This window comes from Cydia pomonella, chromosome 2, assembly GCF_033807575.1.
Source record: "Cydia pomonella isolate Wapato2018A chromosome 2, ilCydPomo1, whole genome shotgun sequence".
Classification (NCBI taxonomy): Eukaryota; Metazoa; Arthropoda; class Insecta; order Lepidoptera; family Tortricidae; genus Cydia; species Cydia pomonella.
In genome coordinates, this window is record NC_084704.1 from 26,484,913 (window position 1) to 26,503,829 (window position 18,917).

The 18,917-nt window shown below is 34.1% G+C and overlaps 1 protein-coding gene across 1 annotated transcript in view; it reads left to right on the top strand.

Annotated features, from left to right (window-relative positions):
- Positions 1-334: 334 nt before the first annotated feature.
- The window catches only part of LOC133534756 (polypeptide N-acetylgalactosaminyltransferase 2), a 73,964-nt gene continuing 55,381 nt past the window's right edge, over positions 335-18,917 (top strand). Inside the window, exon 1 of the mRNA XM_061874019.1 lies at positions 335-561. Coding sequence (XP_061730003.1) covers positions 469-561 — 93 coding nt within the window. The 5' untranslated portion in view covers positions 335-468. The remainder of the gene's footprint in view (positions 562-18,917) is intronic.

The window sequence follows — 18,917 nt, forward strand, 5'->3', positions numbered from 1 at the left end:
TCGTTGGCAGTGTAAAAACCTTAACTCGTTTAACCTTAGGTAATTTTTCGGGTAAATTTTTAAAATTACAGTTTGTTTCTATAGAGAAATCTTTACACAGGTATACGTCCATATATTTTGGATAAAGTAAGCTCTACTTGAACACTGTCTTTAGAAAAGCGCGCAAGAGTTCGATCTCCTAAAATCCCATTAAAACCCGGTTTCAAAAAAAGCATCTCTAATAGCCAGTGCGGCAAGGGAAGCAACAAAAACATTGCACCGTTCTTCTTCGCGTAAGGTCTATTTTAGACCACGGTGTCGAGGACCGATACGCGCATGCCCGTCATTATCTCATGTACTAGCTCAGTTTGCACGCCGCAGCTCAGAGCGCGGCCGCGCGCCGCCGACCGACGCTTAACCGTCAAACCAGTGCTCTAAAGAAAACTAAACGAGCGTCCTCTAGTGTGTGCATTCCATTTTCAAATCAAGATGAGGCGCAACGTGAAAATTATGTTCCTGATCGGAACTGCTTGGATGTTTTTCCTTTTTTACTACATGCAGTCTGATGCTCCACAGTCTAAGGTAAGATTTTTGACCAAAGCATCGCGATGTCTAGCGTGATCTATAATGCAGCTCTAGGAAATTTATTGAGAATTTATGTGTTGTTTATAAAGGATCAGCTGTGAGGTTAGAACATTTTGACCCCCGGCCGCGGTGCAGTGCGCATGACCCTTTCCCACGCAAATGCGACGCGATAACTGCAAAATGCAACAGCAATTACATACCGTAACGCAAAATAGATCACAATCAAAATATAAGTTCCAAATAAGACTATACCAGTAGTCCAAACAGGGGCCAAATATTGCTTAAAAATTGGTACTTTGCGTCTTTTTTAAATTAATGAAATCCTAATACAAAACCTAGCATGAAACAAATTGTAAATTAAGTTGTTGTTTATTTTTACACTTCTCTCACAACATGGACATTCGTTTTATCTTTTTTGTCCCCGAAAGTTAATATTGGTTGAAGCAAAAGCCACAACTCGGGGGTAAATTTGGCTGATACAGATCTAAACTAGGAATAGGCTGTGGGAAATTGAATAAACTGCGGTCTATGTTAACCATAATTGAAAGCAAATAAATGTTTTTTCAATCATGTTGTGTACATTTAAATAAAGTTATGGCTCAAAAACATAAATATGTACAGTTATGGATCTGGCTGAATAGTTTGTCAGCAGGCAGCTTTTCGAGTATGGTAGAGTAGGTCATAGGTTTATCCAGTCCAACCATAACTATTTTAACCTATAAGTGAAACTGTCTCTTTAGGTAATATGAGGACATCTCGCCATTCATTATGATTAATGAATCACCCATTGTTTACAAGAATTACTTAACTAGTGAGTAAAATAAGTCGGTGTGTTACGTGAGTTACCTATTTTACCTGTTAATTATGTACAAATTGCGCAGAACAGAACTTAACAATTTCATAACCTGAAATCTTTGTACACACCTGATAATAAGAATGACCTACTGCTAAATCGGTTTTCACATAGTTGCTGTAAAATAGAGAGTTGTACTGCACCAAAATCCATAAAAATAATATTTTTTGCACCAGGAGGAAGTAAGTCTGTACATATATGCCTGGCCTGGCCTGTTATCGTTTATCTGCTAAACTAGTACAGACCGATTAAAAAAATACATATTATCTATGTAGAAAGCATAAGCAATTTACATAGGCTAATCTGTTTATCCTTCCATGGAAGGTAGGGGAAGAGATATATCCATCTGACGAAAGCAATTAGACCCGTCTATCAATATAGCAACAGGCAGGTATATCAAAATGACCAGCTTTTGAGCCAAAATAAGAGGAATCATGAGTTAACTACCTACTGCTTGTACAAATCAGTTCCGCCACTTTAAACAAGCAACTACTTCTTGTCTTTATTTAGATGCAAACTGCATTACTTAACACTTTTTGTTCTCCTAGACACCTAAGTGTAATTAATTCGTTTGCAAAATTTAGGTTGCTTCATCTTCCACAATTATTTAAATAAAAGCGTTCGCTCTACATTTCACATTTTCGTTTTCTCAATATACGTACTTACTTCAAACCACCGATTTCATATACTATTAAATTGGTAAAAAATTAATAACTTCTAATGTTTCAGAATTCATACTTCTTTCTTCTCAGTACATTTTCACAGAATACTACGTCAGTTTGGCCTAGATCCAAGAATACATACAAGATACCGTCCTCTTGTATGGCTACTAAATTAAATGCCTAGGTGCGTACCGAACGTGCCTTTCGTTAACGCTCCGTAGTGAACGAAACGCAACTGTCACTGTCGCACTAATATGGAAGAGTGATAGAGAGAGATGACTACGCTACGCTACGGAGCGTTAACGATTGGCATGACGCGGGCTGGTCACGCTACGAAAGATTATGAGGCAGGATTATATTATATTATATTATTGAATATTTATTTATTTTTATTTATATATATATGTATGCATTATTTTATGGTTATTTTTCTATCTATGTATATTTGTATCAATGTGTATTCAAAACGTGCATTTCATTAATTTCAGTGATTGTACACTTTTGTTTGTGTTTGTCATTCATTCACCGTTACTTCTGTTTTACTCATTTCCTCAAAGGTTAACTGGAAGAGATCCCATACAGGGATAAGTTCGCCTTTGTTGTATTTAATTTACTCTGTAACTGTGTTTTTCGTGTTTTTATTTCTATGTACAATAAAGTATATACATACATACATACATACATATACATACAGGGAAATAATAAATATTAGGGGACAACTTAGACAAATCAACCTAGCCCCAAACTAAGCAAAGCTTGTATGGGTACTAGGCGACAATATATGTATTACATATTTACCTAGGTAAATACATACTTATATACATAAAAAAAAATCAAAATATGTTACAAACTTTTACTTCGACCCACTGGCTTAGTTTTTGCCGACGTTTTTGTTACGAAACTTAAAAATACACGTAACTATACAATAACAAAACTGTGTAGTGTAATTATGTTTGACCTATTTTAGGGTAGTTACTCGTTCTATGTAGTTTTATGGGTCTGGTATGGCATAAAATTAAACAATAATTCTTGCGTAGGTCACATGAATGCTTTTCTTTGTTTTAAATCTTTTTTTTTAATACTAGTAAACCCTTCCTGTAGGTAGTTAAAGAACTCGTCAGATCGATAGTACCTAATAGATTTTTCTATGAAGTCTAAGTCAAATATTAAATCTCATTACATTCATAATTATTTCAAAGTAAGTAAGTATATAATGATCTAAACTGGAAGCATATGCTACGAGTAACTAACTATAATAACGGTAACTATAATAATTACAGGATGTATATATCGTTTACAAACGTATTTGTAACATTAATAGGCTAACAAAACTATTGAAGTACTTAATGATATCCATTGCCTAAACGTTGCAAAAAACAAATGACATGATTATTTCTATATTCGGTGCAATTCATTACAAAATATACATTTTTTATGATTAACAAACAGAAATTATTTCTTACATAAATAAATAAAATCGGCCAGGAGCATGTCGGGTCATGCTCAGTGTAGGGTTCTGTAGTTACCCGCTTGTCACGGCGCTGGCTGCCTTAAACGGCGCTATTAGATGGTATCCTGTCTATAACAAGCAAAAGGGGGTACTTTGCAGCACTTTGACTAAGAAGGGAAGACTTTTTGCAAAAACTCAAAGACGGATCAAACGATCATTTTCAGTTTTCATTAAAGTTTTTACTAACCTTTACTTGCATGATCTTTTTAAAGACCCCTTTTAAAAGACCAAAAATTCAATTTAAAAGACGGTACCAATACTATCCTATTACACCCCACATAAGAATAAAGCAAAAAAAAAAATTGTCATTTTTATTTTACCGTATTATTGTCATGATTGATATATTTATGCCAAATTGCAGCTTTCTAGCACAAATGATAACGGAGCAAAGCCGTGGGCGGAGAGATACACGAACATAGCGAAACTATAAAGATTCCTAGTTGACTACGGAACCCTAAAATAAATCCCAAAAAACGGGTTAACTTATCTAGAGGTGGCATTAGGTCAAGATAATAACAATGAACTAGTCCAGTGTAATCTGACCGCAGGTATTGTGCTGACCGCAGAATTACGCGTGCCGGTTACCGGTACGTAACCACCTTCACTTTCGGACCATCTTTATTTTTACACTCCTCTCGACAACTTCGTTATTTCTCGTTTTTAGAGTCCTGCAAGTCTTTTATTTTGTAATTCATTTTGTTATTGTTATTATAGTGATTAATTTACAGAATTTAGAATTCAATTTAAAGGTTTGTTTTCTGACCAAGCTGGGATTTTGTTTCCTTTGATCTTTTTCTTCGCGTTGTTGCCAACTTTAGGTGACATTGGGTACCTAGCAAATTAAATGAATTTAATTATGTACCTATATCAATTTTCTCATTTAAGAGCTAATTTTTAATTTGGCTAGCTCAGCTCGTTTAAAAAATAAATTGAAAACGCTAAAAGCCTTAAAATGAAACTTACTGTACGCAAATCAGACGAGTCTAAAGACAACACACACATTAGATTTTGTCGAACCATTTGGGCTGCAGAACGGCTTTTAATTACATATACACTGAAAACATCTTCCTTCTTCGGAAAAGGTGGATAATGAAACTTGAAAATATTATTAAAAAAACACAGAGAACCCGCAACAACAAAAAATATCGTGAATCCCACTCTCGTATGTAAATTTATAAAGTGTTTCTCGGAGTTATTTTTACATTACGTTCGCATGTTATTTTATTATGCACATTAATGTTACAAAAAGAAAAACGAGTTTTAAATTGGGATTATTTTGACTGTTTTGCAATGAATAAAAATATAATCGCACTTGTCTTTATAATTCGTATGTAAATACATATGCAAGTAGAGTAAAATGTAAAAAGGAGTTCATTCTATTTACACAAAAACATGGAATTTTCTTTATTAATATATCGGTTACAGGGTGAAATTGTTATGTTTAACCATACGCATAGGGGTGAATATGTGTGTTATACTGAACAACTTTTAATATGGGTCCAACCCCGAAATCACGAAAAAAATTAAAGTGATCCATAGAAAACATTGACATGTGAATCAACAAAATGTACGACACGGCAGATTTTATGTTCGTTTTAACATTTGGGGTAGAAATCTGCGTATGGACAAAAATAACAATTTCACCCTATATTTATGATGAGAGAAACATATGTACCTCTTAACCTTTTAACGTATTTAACCATACTTACTACAGTATTTACAGTTCAATAAATCCAAATTGTTACAGATATAAAAATGCACTGATAGGTAGTGCAACTTTCAATCCGCAGGTCGCGGGTTCAAATTCAAACCCTCAGGAAGGCTGACAAACTCATAAGCTGTCATTATGAGTTGTCAGCATTCCGCGCGACTACGGAAGGTCCAACTACCAATCCTCCAAATCTTCGTTCCAATGAGTTTTTCAGACCCTATTGTACGTCATATAATAAGATATTTACCAGTCACTATTCAGTGAAGGGAAACGTCGTGAGTCGTGAGGAAACCGGACTAATCCCAATAAGGCTTAGTTCCCCCTCTAGGTTGGAAGGTCAGATGGCAGTCACTTTCGTAACAACTAGTGCCTCCGTCAATTCTTGAGATTAGTAATAGCACCCCCGGCTCCCATAAGCCGTGGAAAAATCCGGGACAACGCGAGAAAGTTGATAGCAAGGTGAAGCGTGAAATAATCCAAAAACCTTAAATAATCCATTTCACTTATTCCTTTAACTTAAATATTATTTTCTGCTATTTTTAATGTGGACTTTACTTTATTATTGCTAAAAGTGTATACAGTTAATTTCATGCTGCATTATTTACCTATGTAGAGGAAGTTTTTATTCTTCAAATTTAAAATCCAGCAGTAAGTACAAGCTATTACAACTGGTGTAGCCGACAAGAGACGTAAGGTGGTGTAATGTGCCGCCTGCTGCGGTCGGGTTCGTGGTTTTTTGCAGCTTAATGTTCAAAAAGACTTTCATTTTCTATTGCCTAATGCCAGGTTTTAAATGCCACCTAATAACATGCTACAATTATGCGTGAAATTGCATTGCCGTGCAAAAAATAACCTTTGCAGGGTTAAATATATATGCTGGTTAATGTTTATTCTTCTCTTGTATGTTAATAGTTCTAATCATAATTATGTTAACGATACAAAAAAGTAAGAAAAATATCTAAAAGAGTGCCATAAGCATAATCGGGTATGAGGGGGGGCAATTTTGGTTTGACGTGAAATAGTGGAAACGAGTTACTTTATAAGTCGCTACCGACAAATTTGAGATATCATACCATCGTTATGTAATTCTAAAATATTATAATTATGCTTACAATAATATGAACTGAATTAATATTTAATGTTATTTTGAATATTGGTTAGAGCGAATCGAATCAATATCCGTTATCGGTTATTGAACATTTAAACTTACAATCAGAAAATATGAAAAAGGTAATGTAATAAATACGCTTTTAATTAATAACGTTTAGTTCGGAAAAGCAGTTATGTTTTAATTTAAGAAATTGTTTCATATCGATATTGATAACACAATTACTAACATTAATTTTAACAGACAGAAGTTTTTGTCGCAAAATACAGTGATTGTCAAAAACAAATATCGTCTGCTTTCGATGTTACTTTAGCGTTATAGATATTTTTGACATTGTATAAGAAGATAGCTACCGCGAAATACACAACACGTTCGATATCTTCTTTGATATACCTACCCATTGGTATTTTTTTATGTTTTTGACACTATTACATAACAGCTTACGTTTTTATTTTTAAATTCTAAATATATGTATGTCATAAAGAAATTAAAGTCCGATTTATAATTTATAGCAAGTATAAGTTACATCTTTTAATTATTAATCTATGACTAACTTATCGATACTTACCATATTTGTCGATGTAACATTTTCTCAAGCACTCGTTTTTGCCACAAAACTTCTATATCTGGTAAGCAATAAGAAATTAATTAAACGCAAAGCACTAGGTAGTTACTCTACGCTTACCATACCTAAAGGCGTGCCGGTAATATAGGTATAGTTTTTTTAAATTATTTTTGCGTAAGTAATATGTTTTCATAGAACCGTTAATTATCGCCGAGAAATTGTCAAAGTTGCTAAACAATGGTACTAACAGAACGCAACTATATTTAGCACCTCCGCTACCATCTCCGCCACGGACACGCATCGGAAAGCGGACAGTTGTAATGCCAAATGAATGTGTACATTACAGATTATTTATAATATTTTCACTGACATTATGTAAGCATGCTACTTTGTGCATATAGTCAAAATATGTAGAAACATTAAACAAGAGGAATTTCAAAAAATTGTCTTTCAAGAAGTGTAAAAAGAAACATACATCTCTTTTCACAATAATACTACTTGTTTTGGCAAGTTACTTTGATGTAATTATTATGGTAATGATTCTTGAGAAAAGCCTTCTTGGAGCTTCTCCAGGATTAGCAGAACCTTACATTCTGTCCATTTCAGTAAGAAGGTGCGATGCGACGCATATCTTATCTTCCCATACTAATTGCTTAAATTAAAGACTAATTTGAGCATTTAATACGGGAAGGTAAAAATAAGACACGATGTGAACGACACTATCTATAGCCCCAACATAACCCCTCGTTAGTTAGTTATGCTGGGGATTTTCAGCAAATCGACAACTCCTTATAACCCCCGTTCGCCGAATCTCATAATCCGAAGGTTAATACTACGAGCCTCGCACCTTACAGGTTACAATAGACCTTCGAACTTCGTATTCTTTTCTAAATTCTGCCTTCTGATTCTTTGATACAGTATTTGACAAAAATGTTTGGTGTACGACCGCCGCTTTCTCGAGCGTGACCGGAATTATTAGGTCACTAATCACGTGGCATCGTATCTAGGGCTTGGCTTATGGACTGTCCAAGACTCTTCCTGTGTGTGTTATTCGAATGATTGACCTCTTCGAATATAACCGAAAGGTTATTCGTAATTGTAACACAATTTAGATTACAATATGATTCTATAAATCTTTATTCCACATCTCAAATACCAAAAGACTGGCACAGGTGTAATGATTAGTAATGTAATAATTAGTTTTATAATTTGTATATTTACTTTTAGTTTAGCTTATTTGTAATGTACAGTCGAGTTCATAAATATGTGTACATTTTTTCACCTTATTGCATTGGATTAAGGTTAAGAAATGTATACAAATTTATGAACTCGACTGTACCTACCATGTATTGTAGACCATATTTATTGCAATTAATAATTTATACATTTATTCAGACAACATATAAGATTAAAAGTGAGTGTCGCTAAAGAGCAATCTCTTCCCGATAACCTATGAGGAGTGAAGACAAAAAAAGCAAAGGTATTATTACGGTGATGCATAAGCTGATATATTTTCTGCTTCTTCTGTTCAGAAGTCGGTTAAAAATAATATTAAATCGACCCGCATTGCTCGCCCTTGGGTATATGTCACTAAAAACTTTCTAACATCCTCGCAGATCTATTTTTTTACCGACTTCAAAAAAAGGAACCTCTTCAACTGTTTTTTCGTATGTACGAGTACATATGTTACTTCAGAACTCCGTTATTTCTGAACTGATTTGTATATATATATTTTTTTAAGAATTATGTTCCATGTTGGTCCCATTTTTAGTTGCTAGCGCGTATTTTATCCAAGTATAAAATAAAATATGTTATTGGAGTCGATTTTTAGTGTTCCGTACAAAACTTTGTTCACGGAACACTTATTCTTAATTAATTGGTGTTTAAAATGTGCATATCTAGACGCAGTAGAAATTAGATTCTAGTTATGTAAATGGAATGCGTCTGTTCAAGGCATTTATGCAAATACAAGCGGAGGTAATAAATACCTGTTAGTGTCATATCGTCACTACATCAGTACCCCTAGTGTAAATAAATTCGATTTCGTAACGTGACGTACGCGTTTGCGTTTAGTCTCATTTTGTATTGGATTTAGAAAGAGCGCGCCAAGCGGGACGTTTTGGAAACTCAAAATCCTATACAACACTGTTAACTATAAAATGAAACTTAACGCAAACGCGTTCGTCACGTTATGATGTCGATAAAATTTACACTAGGGGTACAGAATTCAAATAGGTAGTGTTACCCGCTGCTTTAAAGTTAATTTTGATACCTGTCAGTTCCATACATTTTGGGTTGGAACGTAATATTTCTAAACATGATGAATTTAAATAACATATCTCAAAATGAAATTCTCACAACAAAAGCTAGCTGTTATTGACAGCTAATTTCTTGAACATTGCAACCGTAAAGTACCGTTGACATTCAAGGAAAGCAAAATGTATCTAACGACGGTTACATTCCCAGACACTGTCTTTGTTGTGCAAAGGTTCTCAATCTTTTCTCGGCTAAGAATCATCTCGGATACTTGGTTGTTAGCAGGAATATTATCATATTTTTCATATCAATTGTCCGTTCACAACTTATGATTTGATATTTATTACTAACTTTTAGGTGTAGGAAAACTGGGTTGGAAGGTCAGGTAGCAGACACATATGCGTATAATTAACGCCAATTTCAAGATAAGCATAAGGAAACTGGAAAAGCACGCAAGCAGGGTGAGAAGTGGTCGTATAGTTATTGTATGTCACGATTCGGTATAGCACTCACGGACTACTATTTGAGAGCCACTGTTGAAGCGCAATAGCGGCAAAATAGCGTGTCGGACAGATTGCGTGAAGAAATGAAAAGCAAAGATTGCGTCTTAATTAATTAATGATTGTTTACCTTCTTCCGGATTGCCAGCTGCCAATTGCCCGCCACTGTGGCAGTGGAGCATTGGGCAAGTAGCCGGGCAATTATAAATGATAGCTGAAAATTATTGAACGCACTGGCCCACTTTTTTACATGAGGGGTAAATGGTGTACCTATTTACTTATGACGCAATATTATGAAATATTTGCAAACATTATGTTACCAAAATACAATTTATATGCATTTATTTATATAGCCATTTATTTCCGATTCTTGGGTACAACGTTGTTTAATTAGTATATATATATATATATATATATATATATATATATGTATATATTTTTTTATTTTTGTAAACTATAGAATGTCACGCAGTTCGGTGTGCCTTTTGGCGTAGGCCTCCTCCAACATTCTCATTTCGTAATTATACGACATTAAAAGAAAGTACATGGAATCTTAATATGCAATATAGATATAAAATAAATGTATAATAAAATTGGAAATTGTCAGAAATCCATAACAGCCTTGGCCAAAAATACAGACCCCACATTCAAATTTAAAAACATTGAAAGCGTCCAAGTTCGTACATACATAGAGAGCAGAGAGATCTATTTTCTATAAACTGCTGCATAACGTCATTGATTCTCAATACCTTATATGTATATAGTTTTTTTGTCCAAGAATCTAATTCGTTTGCATAGTTACGACATACTTACCGGCGTACGGCTGCGTTACTATCTTAGGTGACAACAAGTAGGTATATTCATGATAAAGTTAACTATTACACGAGATAACGATAAGACAGGTCAACTTTTCTCTTTAAAAACCGTTACTTGATTTAACAGACAACAAGAAGAACTGAACTACATTCCTAATGTCCCTCAATGGTTAACTTTACAACTTATGAAAATTTAACTAGGTAGGTATGTTCAGTGACCACAATTGAATATCAATACGCTTACGGACATATTAAATTATAATTTAAAACGATGGACCGTATAATGGCACGTAGTAATGTTATTAAAAATTATACATTTTAGGAGTAAGCCTAGTATTAGTATTTCAGAAATATGTAGGTCGAGGGTCAATGTGGTTATGCTAGTTATTTTAAAATGAGTGCAAATGCGAGTCGGATTCGCCCACCGAGGGTTCCGTATAAACTAAACTTATTTTTTTTTACTAATTTAAAGGTTTCAGATTTTTACCTGTAGGTGTTTGTAGTGAAAGACATATATATGCACTTGCCAAATTTCATAGTTCTAGGTCAACGGAAAATACCCTATATTTTTTTCCCTTGAGAGTGCCAAAATTTACGTTTTTGGCGGCATAAACGGCGTATCTTTTTTTTATATAAACTTGGATCGGAGTATATGGTTTTAATTTCAACTATTGGAGGTATCAACCTCCCCGCATAATCTTGACAGACAGACGGACGGACAGTCGGTCAACAAAGTGATTCTATAAGAGTTCCGTTTTTTCTTTTTGAGGTACAGAACCCTAAAAATGGAGTCAATCACTTCACGTTACCTTTGGACGATTTTGTAAATTGTAAACTATACAGCACCTGGACATTCCAACTACTACTTCAATATAAAACGTGACACTCGAACATATTAAAATAGTACTTACCTAGACACTCCTGCTATACATTTTTTGTCCTATGCCAGTATTATTCCTATAAGGAAATAAAATAAAAAAATACTGTCGACAAACATTAAGCACCCCTCAATAACCCCTAGTATTCTATTGATCGTAACACCCTCGGTTTTCATTCAAGCCGTACGCTGTTTTACTATTGTTCTCATTCTTCCCTATAATGGCATCTATGTTCACTATTTTGGCAATTAGATTAGAAAAGTGTTAAAAATACGTGAATGAATGACCACCTGTTCATTGACCGAAGTCTGATGTCACAGCTACTGGGTACACATTTTAGAAAAAAGGTCACTTCTGTAGTCAATTTAATAAAAGTTTAAGACTCGGGTGTATCCCGTTTTTCTTGTTTAAATCTCAAGTACTGGAAAAACGATCCCGCATGTATGGGTGCAGCGTAAAAAACATTGCGACATCTACAGGAAAGTCGCGAACGAGTTAAGCATACTACAGCTAGGAAATTAAAAATAACATAAAACGACATTAACCGTCAAACAAATTTTGAAACGTGTTTATTGCACCAGAAGTAATTTTTAACACTCAAAAACGTGTCCAAATTGGATAACAAGAATTTTGACATCACATTTAGTAAGAATGTGTACTAAGAATTGTTGAGTAGTTAGTTAATAAGTCACTTTTTAGCTCTGTTTGTTTTATAGGGTGTATAACAGATACATGTATTTAAAATACGCTATTATGTGTGTATAGTATAGAGGATCTCATGACTCAAAATTAACGTTACCTATTTACTTCATTACACATTTTATAAAATATATCACAAACTTGGATTCTCCATGGATTCTTGAAATAAGATGGTGTAAACGATCTCTTCTCAAGTCACGGCACGTTTTCGATAATGACGGTCACAAACTATTTCATTGTAGCCTTTTTTGTTAATAAACAGCCAATGCGTTTACAATACAGAAGTCATCGACCCATTACTGTACAGTGCCAAGGTACAGTCTACACTACAATTGCATTGAATGCTTTAATTAATAATAATATCTTGTAAATATGAGAGGTATACATTTTATTAATAATTATAAAACTTATATAAAACCTAATACTTACGAGTATTAAGCTTAAATCTTAATGCAAATAAGTTTTCCCAAAACTTGCTAAACACTTATTTTATTTTTATTTTAAAGCTGACGTCCTTACTTATTTCTCTATAGTGTAGCTTGACAGGGCCCAGGGTGATAAAATTGAGCTTATTTTATTGGACATCTTTCTCGCATATATTTTGTTAATACTTATTTTTTATGATAACTATGCTATCTAACATGGCCCCGAATAACAACTTATGTACCAATCTAACGTCTTAAAAGGCGAAATTATGCATCAATTCCTAGCAGGTGCAAATGCCTAATGTCATTTTAAAATAAAACTTACTTAAATGATTCACGTTTAATTAGATCGTGATTACACGTGCGAGTACGAGTACGCTTCCCGGACACTTTTTATAATATACTGAGATATCTTCGCCAAGCCCTGGGCCGCTTACAACTACCTAGAACCTATAATTTACTAACCACGGGTGTAGAGAAAACCACTTTCTCTATCTAGGAACTAAGCCACAAATCATAATTATTTGCATATAGATTCTGTAGGCACCTACTTTATACTTTTATAAAATGTTTGAATAGAATACGATGGTTAAACTGGCGTATTTCATATGTCATGTATCCCGAAAAACTTAATCGTTTATTACTCGTGGACTTATATTATATTTTAGTTAATTTTCAATTTAGTTTTACTCACAAAAGTTTAAATTTCATGTTTTTTAGTCTGTTTAGACTTTTTATGGGTTCGGTGCAAAAATAAATATTATTTTACATACTTGCATTATTACTTACTGCGTGGTTTGAATTCACTAACGATCCATTTCATAATTACCAGATGCTGGTGATTTACTAGCCTACACTCATTCATATATCAATACACCGCATAACGAATTCATTCATACGCCAGCAGACAATGTAACAGATACCACGGAGTTTACCAGAGCATGACAAACAAAAAGAAACCATCTTACGTAACGAACAAGGTTTGAATCTATTAATCCGTTCCGTTAGCATCTCAAAAACGAAACTGTGACAAATACTTCCGAATTGGGTAAATCGTTGTGTAAATTATTTGTTTGTTTTATTGACTTGAATCGACAAATATAATAGTTCATTACGATACAAGTGCCGTAAAGTAGAATTATATGTACTGTAAATGGATTTTAATTGAAAATTAATGCGGCACACCGTTCGGTGCCAAGTAATATGTAAATGGGGCATTCCACGAGCCGTCCCGTACAGACGCATTCTATTTCCTTTGTTGCGACTTTTTTTCGGTGTTTAAAGCAGGCGATTATTTTTCTGTGCGTGTTTTTGACCATTAGTCTTAGAAAAGGAAACTTATTCCTGCAAATCTTCAGAAAATTCGCGTTTGTACGAGACAACGGTAGACAATTTCATGGAATGCACCAAACCACCATCGCCGCTAATCTTGTATTAAGTTATTATTATCCATATCTGATAGATAATTCGAATAATATCCATCATTATTATATTTATAGTATGTATTTTAAAATATGTGGTAGTTTAGATTGTGTTATTATTTATTTATGTAGTTTATATGTACTTGTGGTTTGCTTTTTTTATTCATTCAATATATTTCTTTCTCTTTACCAATTCTAGATATATCTGTTTGGCCCTATGGTTGACTGGTAGAGAATGCCATTTGGCATTAAGTCCTCTATTTGTACATTATTGTATATATTTTGTGCAATAAAGTTTAAATAAATAAATAATACAATACTCTTTTGTCCAATCTAGCTGCAGTTTGGATTGTTTCGTGATAGATATCATAGAATGTGTGGTTTGCCAACCACGAACGACAAATATAGAAATTGTTAACAAGACTAGCCGATGAAAACCAAACAAATTTAGTGACTTTATTAAATAATTTAAAATGAACTGGCTTAGAATCTTCTTAAAAGCCTTTCATTACAATGGAATGGAATACCTTTAGAACTGGCATACCAATTTCCCATCCACTAGCTTTAACGGATGGTTTTCGTAGGTCTACATACAGTATATAAACGGCACAGTAACTGTATTATAGCTGCAAAACACCTTGACTTTTTGTAAACGCAATTAAACAAATACCATTATGCACCAAGTGAATCGAATCACTTTCTGTCCGATTATTGCTATCAATTAGACAGTCGAAAGCGACGTGGAAAGTGTGGAAAATTGCGTCGCGGGTCGATGGTATCCATGGTCCAACCCTGCGAACTTTGATTTCACACTGGTTACGCGCGACTAATTACTTACGCGACAACTTACTTAACATTAACATCGTAACTCCTGAACCGTAAATAAATAAATTCACCGTGCGATCCCATTACCGCTGATTAAGTTTTTCGAAACATTTTTGTAAAAGTTTTTTTTTTTTCTGATTTACGTTCTATCACTGTTTAATCTACAAACATATATGTAATTGCAGTCTGCCGTGACATCGGTTGCTATTCGTAATAGAATGTGATTCAAACTACATTTTTTTTGTAAAAAACCGGCTTATTTACCTGCCATCAAAATCGAATCGACTAATAATTTACATTTTTCAGAAGTAAGAACTGTAAGCTTCATAATTGTTTTACCAAAGATCCTCATAGATAAGGTAACAGCCTATTTCATACATCGCCAATATTTTAATTTGCGGAAATTCATTTGCGGGAACTGTGTACCTGTGTACCTCTTTTTACCTAGGTAGTGTGAAGGTTTGAAACCTCTACTCACTCGTTACAGTACCTAAACCTAGTTTATCGATGTTATTTGAAGATCGCATTATCAGCGTATTTTTCTTTTTACCTAGGTAGTGTGAAGGTTTGAAACCTCTACTTACTCGTTACAGTACCTAAACCTAGTTTATCGATGTTATTTGAAGATCGCGTTATCATTTGCTTTCATAAGATTTATCATCATTACACATCTTCATCATCATCTTAATACATCTTGTTACTTAGATGACGTAAGGCACAAAGTCTCCCGTGGATGTACAGACCCATCCTATAAACACAACGACAACCACTTATGTATGGCACGTTTAATGAGCCCCTCCACAGGTGTGTCTTTTTGCCCGCTTATGACATCTTGATGAGGATTGTTTCGCGGTCTTTAAAAATTGTGCTCAATCCATCATTCAAGTCCTAATATTTATGTTTGTGTATACATGTCCTATAATATTTATATATTTATTTATCATTCAAGTAGTAAAGTGTCAGGTTCTGTGCAGGCTTTTAGTTTGTTGATTTTAACTACTTACGTAGCCTACATCGTACATAGCGTAAATTGCCCGGAAGCCGAAGTCTCGAGTACAACTGACTTTTAAACAATCAAAATAATTTAAAAGCACTTCTCACATACGTATAATAAATATGGTATAAAACCGGTCTCACTATCCTATATCCAGTACTAAAATAACATAACACATCTATAGGTTGTTGCATGTCTTGTTAATTTTGTACCTATGTTCAGTTCAGTTTATTGGCATACAGACCAATTCGAAAGTACACTGACATCAGAATGATATCTAAATGATGTCATTTGGTTGCCGTGCATTTCGCTCGTACTTGTCCGTACATGTACAGTGAGTATCAATAGTAGCGGATGAAACAACGCTCCAAAAGTATTTGATATTCGGGATAACTTTCTCAAGTATAATATAAATTTCTAAAATTCACGTACAAAAGTATATCTTTTACAGTCTTAATTGTTCCACTTATAGAACCATCACACTTTTTGTTAAGCTGTTGCTGTTACAGAATGATAGATACTTTTGAAGCGTTGTTTGATCCGCTACTTTTGATGCTGAATGTACCTATTCGCCTGAGCGAGACATGATAAATTGATAACTAAATTACATTATATAGATATCAGTATATTTTGGACCCCTTAATGTGCCATACACTGCTATAATGAGATTATGTCGTGTTGATTCTCATTGGCTGTAATTGTCGCAAAAATTAACCGAATATATGTATATTGATATTTTTGTGCAATGTTACTAAATAAATAAATAAATATGATAGGACATTATTACACAAATTAACTAAATCTCACAGTAAGCTCAATAAGGCTTGTGTTATGGGTACTTAGGCAAGGATATATATAATATATAAATATGTATTTATAAATACTTAAATACATAGAAAACATTTATGACTCAGAAACAAATATCCGTGTTCATCACACAAATAACTAAACCAATCCCATTGCTCTACCTCGATTACATCTTCTGGCTCGTGGTTATCTCTAATGAGAACCTGATTCAACTTGATCGATATATCTATAACTTTACTGTCGCTATAAGTACTGGAGGGAGCTACCCACAATGACTGGCCGTAATATACAAGCTTAGCGGCGTACCGTCATAAAAGAAGCGAAGTGAAGCGAGAAGCTATAAACAGATTATCATCAGCAACGAGACTGTAGGTATGAGCTGTCTGCTCCTGTTAAATGAAGAGCTAGGGTAACCAAATATTTCATGCAGAACAAAAATACAATTCGTAGCCTACATGTACAGTCAGCTGCAGAGATAGATAATCCCCACATCAAACAAATTTCTACGCAGAAGGGGTCAACTATCTCTGTAGCGGACAGTTCAGATTCGCGACTAAATTTGTACTTATGACTTCTGTGAATACTTAGGCACATACACGCTTCGTATATTACTTAAGTACGAAGCGTGGTCACGATTAAAATCTCTGACATGATCGTTTACTTTCGTTTGCTGATAATAATAATCTATTCCCAAATAGTATCGCGACTGTTTCGTTGTATGATAGTTATATCGCTACAATGACACCTCAAATAATAGTTCTAATTTTAATCAAAATTATTCAAGACTGGAGCTTAAGGCAGTCCAATGAAACGTGAAAGGCGTCGACAATGAATACAATGTCGTTAGTGAAAATATCGCAAATCCATGGGAAAGGGGCCACACCCGAGACAACAAAAACTACTTTAGCATTGTTCTATTGCAGAATGGCATTCAGCCGTGTGACATTGATGTTGGAATTTAGTTTTTGTGAAGTCGTTCATAAGCTGCTTTTAAAATGATATTCAAATGCAATCATTTCCTATGTAATTTTTTATTTTCTTGTTTGAAACAAAAGAAGAAAGTTTAATTGTTGACAGAGTGTAAGGTATTGTTATACCTAAGTTTCGTTGGGTGTTATTGATGGTAAATAAATAGTTATTATGAAAATGGTCACAGGCATTGTTCCCCACTGCCAATGTAAAAACCATTCCTATCTTAGACTCGAAATGTTGTAGAAGACAACTGAACTGAACTTCATTACTAAAATGATTTACAGCCAAAACGTATTCAGGAATTTTATTATTTTTACCCTCTGACAAATACGTTTTAAATTGTTTATACAATTTTCGGCAATATGCATTTAGAAACCAATTACTTAAATCAATTCGATTTTGTGGTGAAACTAACCCCCTTATTCATAAACGTGTACTAAAGTTACGATGCCGCTAATCATCGTTTGTCACTTTCCGACGTATTGATATGATGGAAAGGGACAAACGATGATTAGCGGCATCGTAACTTTAGTACACGTTTATGAATAAGGGGGTAAATGTTTATCCAAAACTGGTTAATAAGTAAAACCAAATGAGCACTAAGTTCAGCATACTAAGTTGTAATTGCTTCTACCTAACAGCGCAGCAGGTCCTGAATGTGTTAGCAGTTCATCGAAACCTGTTTATTTTCTTCCCTGGATTTGCCCATAATCAAAATAATTACCGAGGTACCCTTATTAGGTGTCAGTTACCTTTTGTCCATATTTCTAACTTCCTTACACCAGCTTTATTCATACATAATGAGTAATAGGTACCTATTAATTACGTTTAACAATTACTTATGCTCGGTATATGTATTTCCCTATTTTCTGTCACTTATTATTATTCATTTTATCGATTACAGGCGGATACTATTTTAAAAAGAAGTTGATGAAGACTTGATAAATGAGTTTCATTTAAAAGAGGGCGTTCACGTAACAAAATTTACATCCTTTTACCGCTAGGCGCTAGGCGTGGAGGTTGATTAATTTAGTCCAAAATTCAGCAAAGTCCCTTAGTATCGCGGTAGAATTGAACAACATGATGGATAGGTAAGATACGTAATTTAAAAGGCGAACAAGATCAAGTTATTCAAATGAAGATATAATAGAAGAATGTGGAATGAGTTTTACATTTTATCGAATCCTATCTAACCGTTGTTGGGTAGAATCCTGATTTTAAAAATCTGTTATTAGTGGAATATTCATAAGCTGCTCCCGTTTTTAGAGGTCAGGCATAAATTGAAACTTGAAATTTTACAGACATGCTTTTAGCACGGGAAAATTTACTAAATTCTTAAACTTACTGGAAAA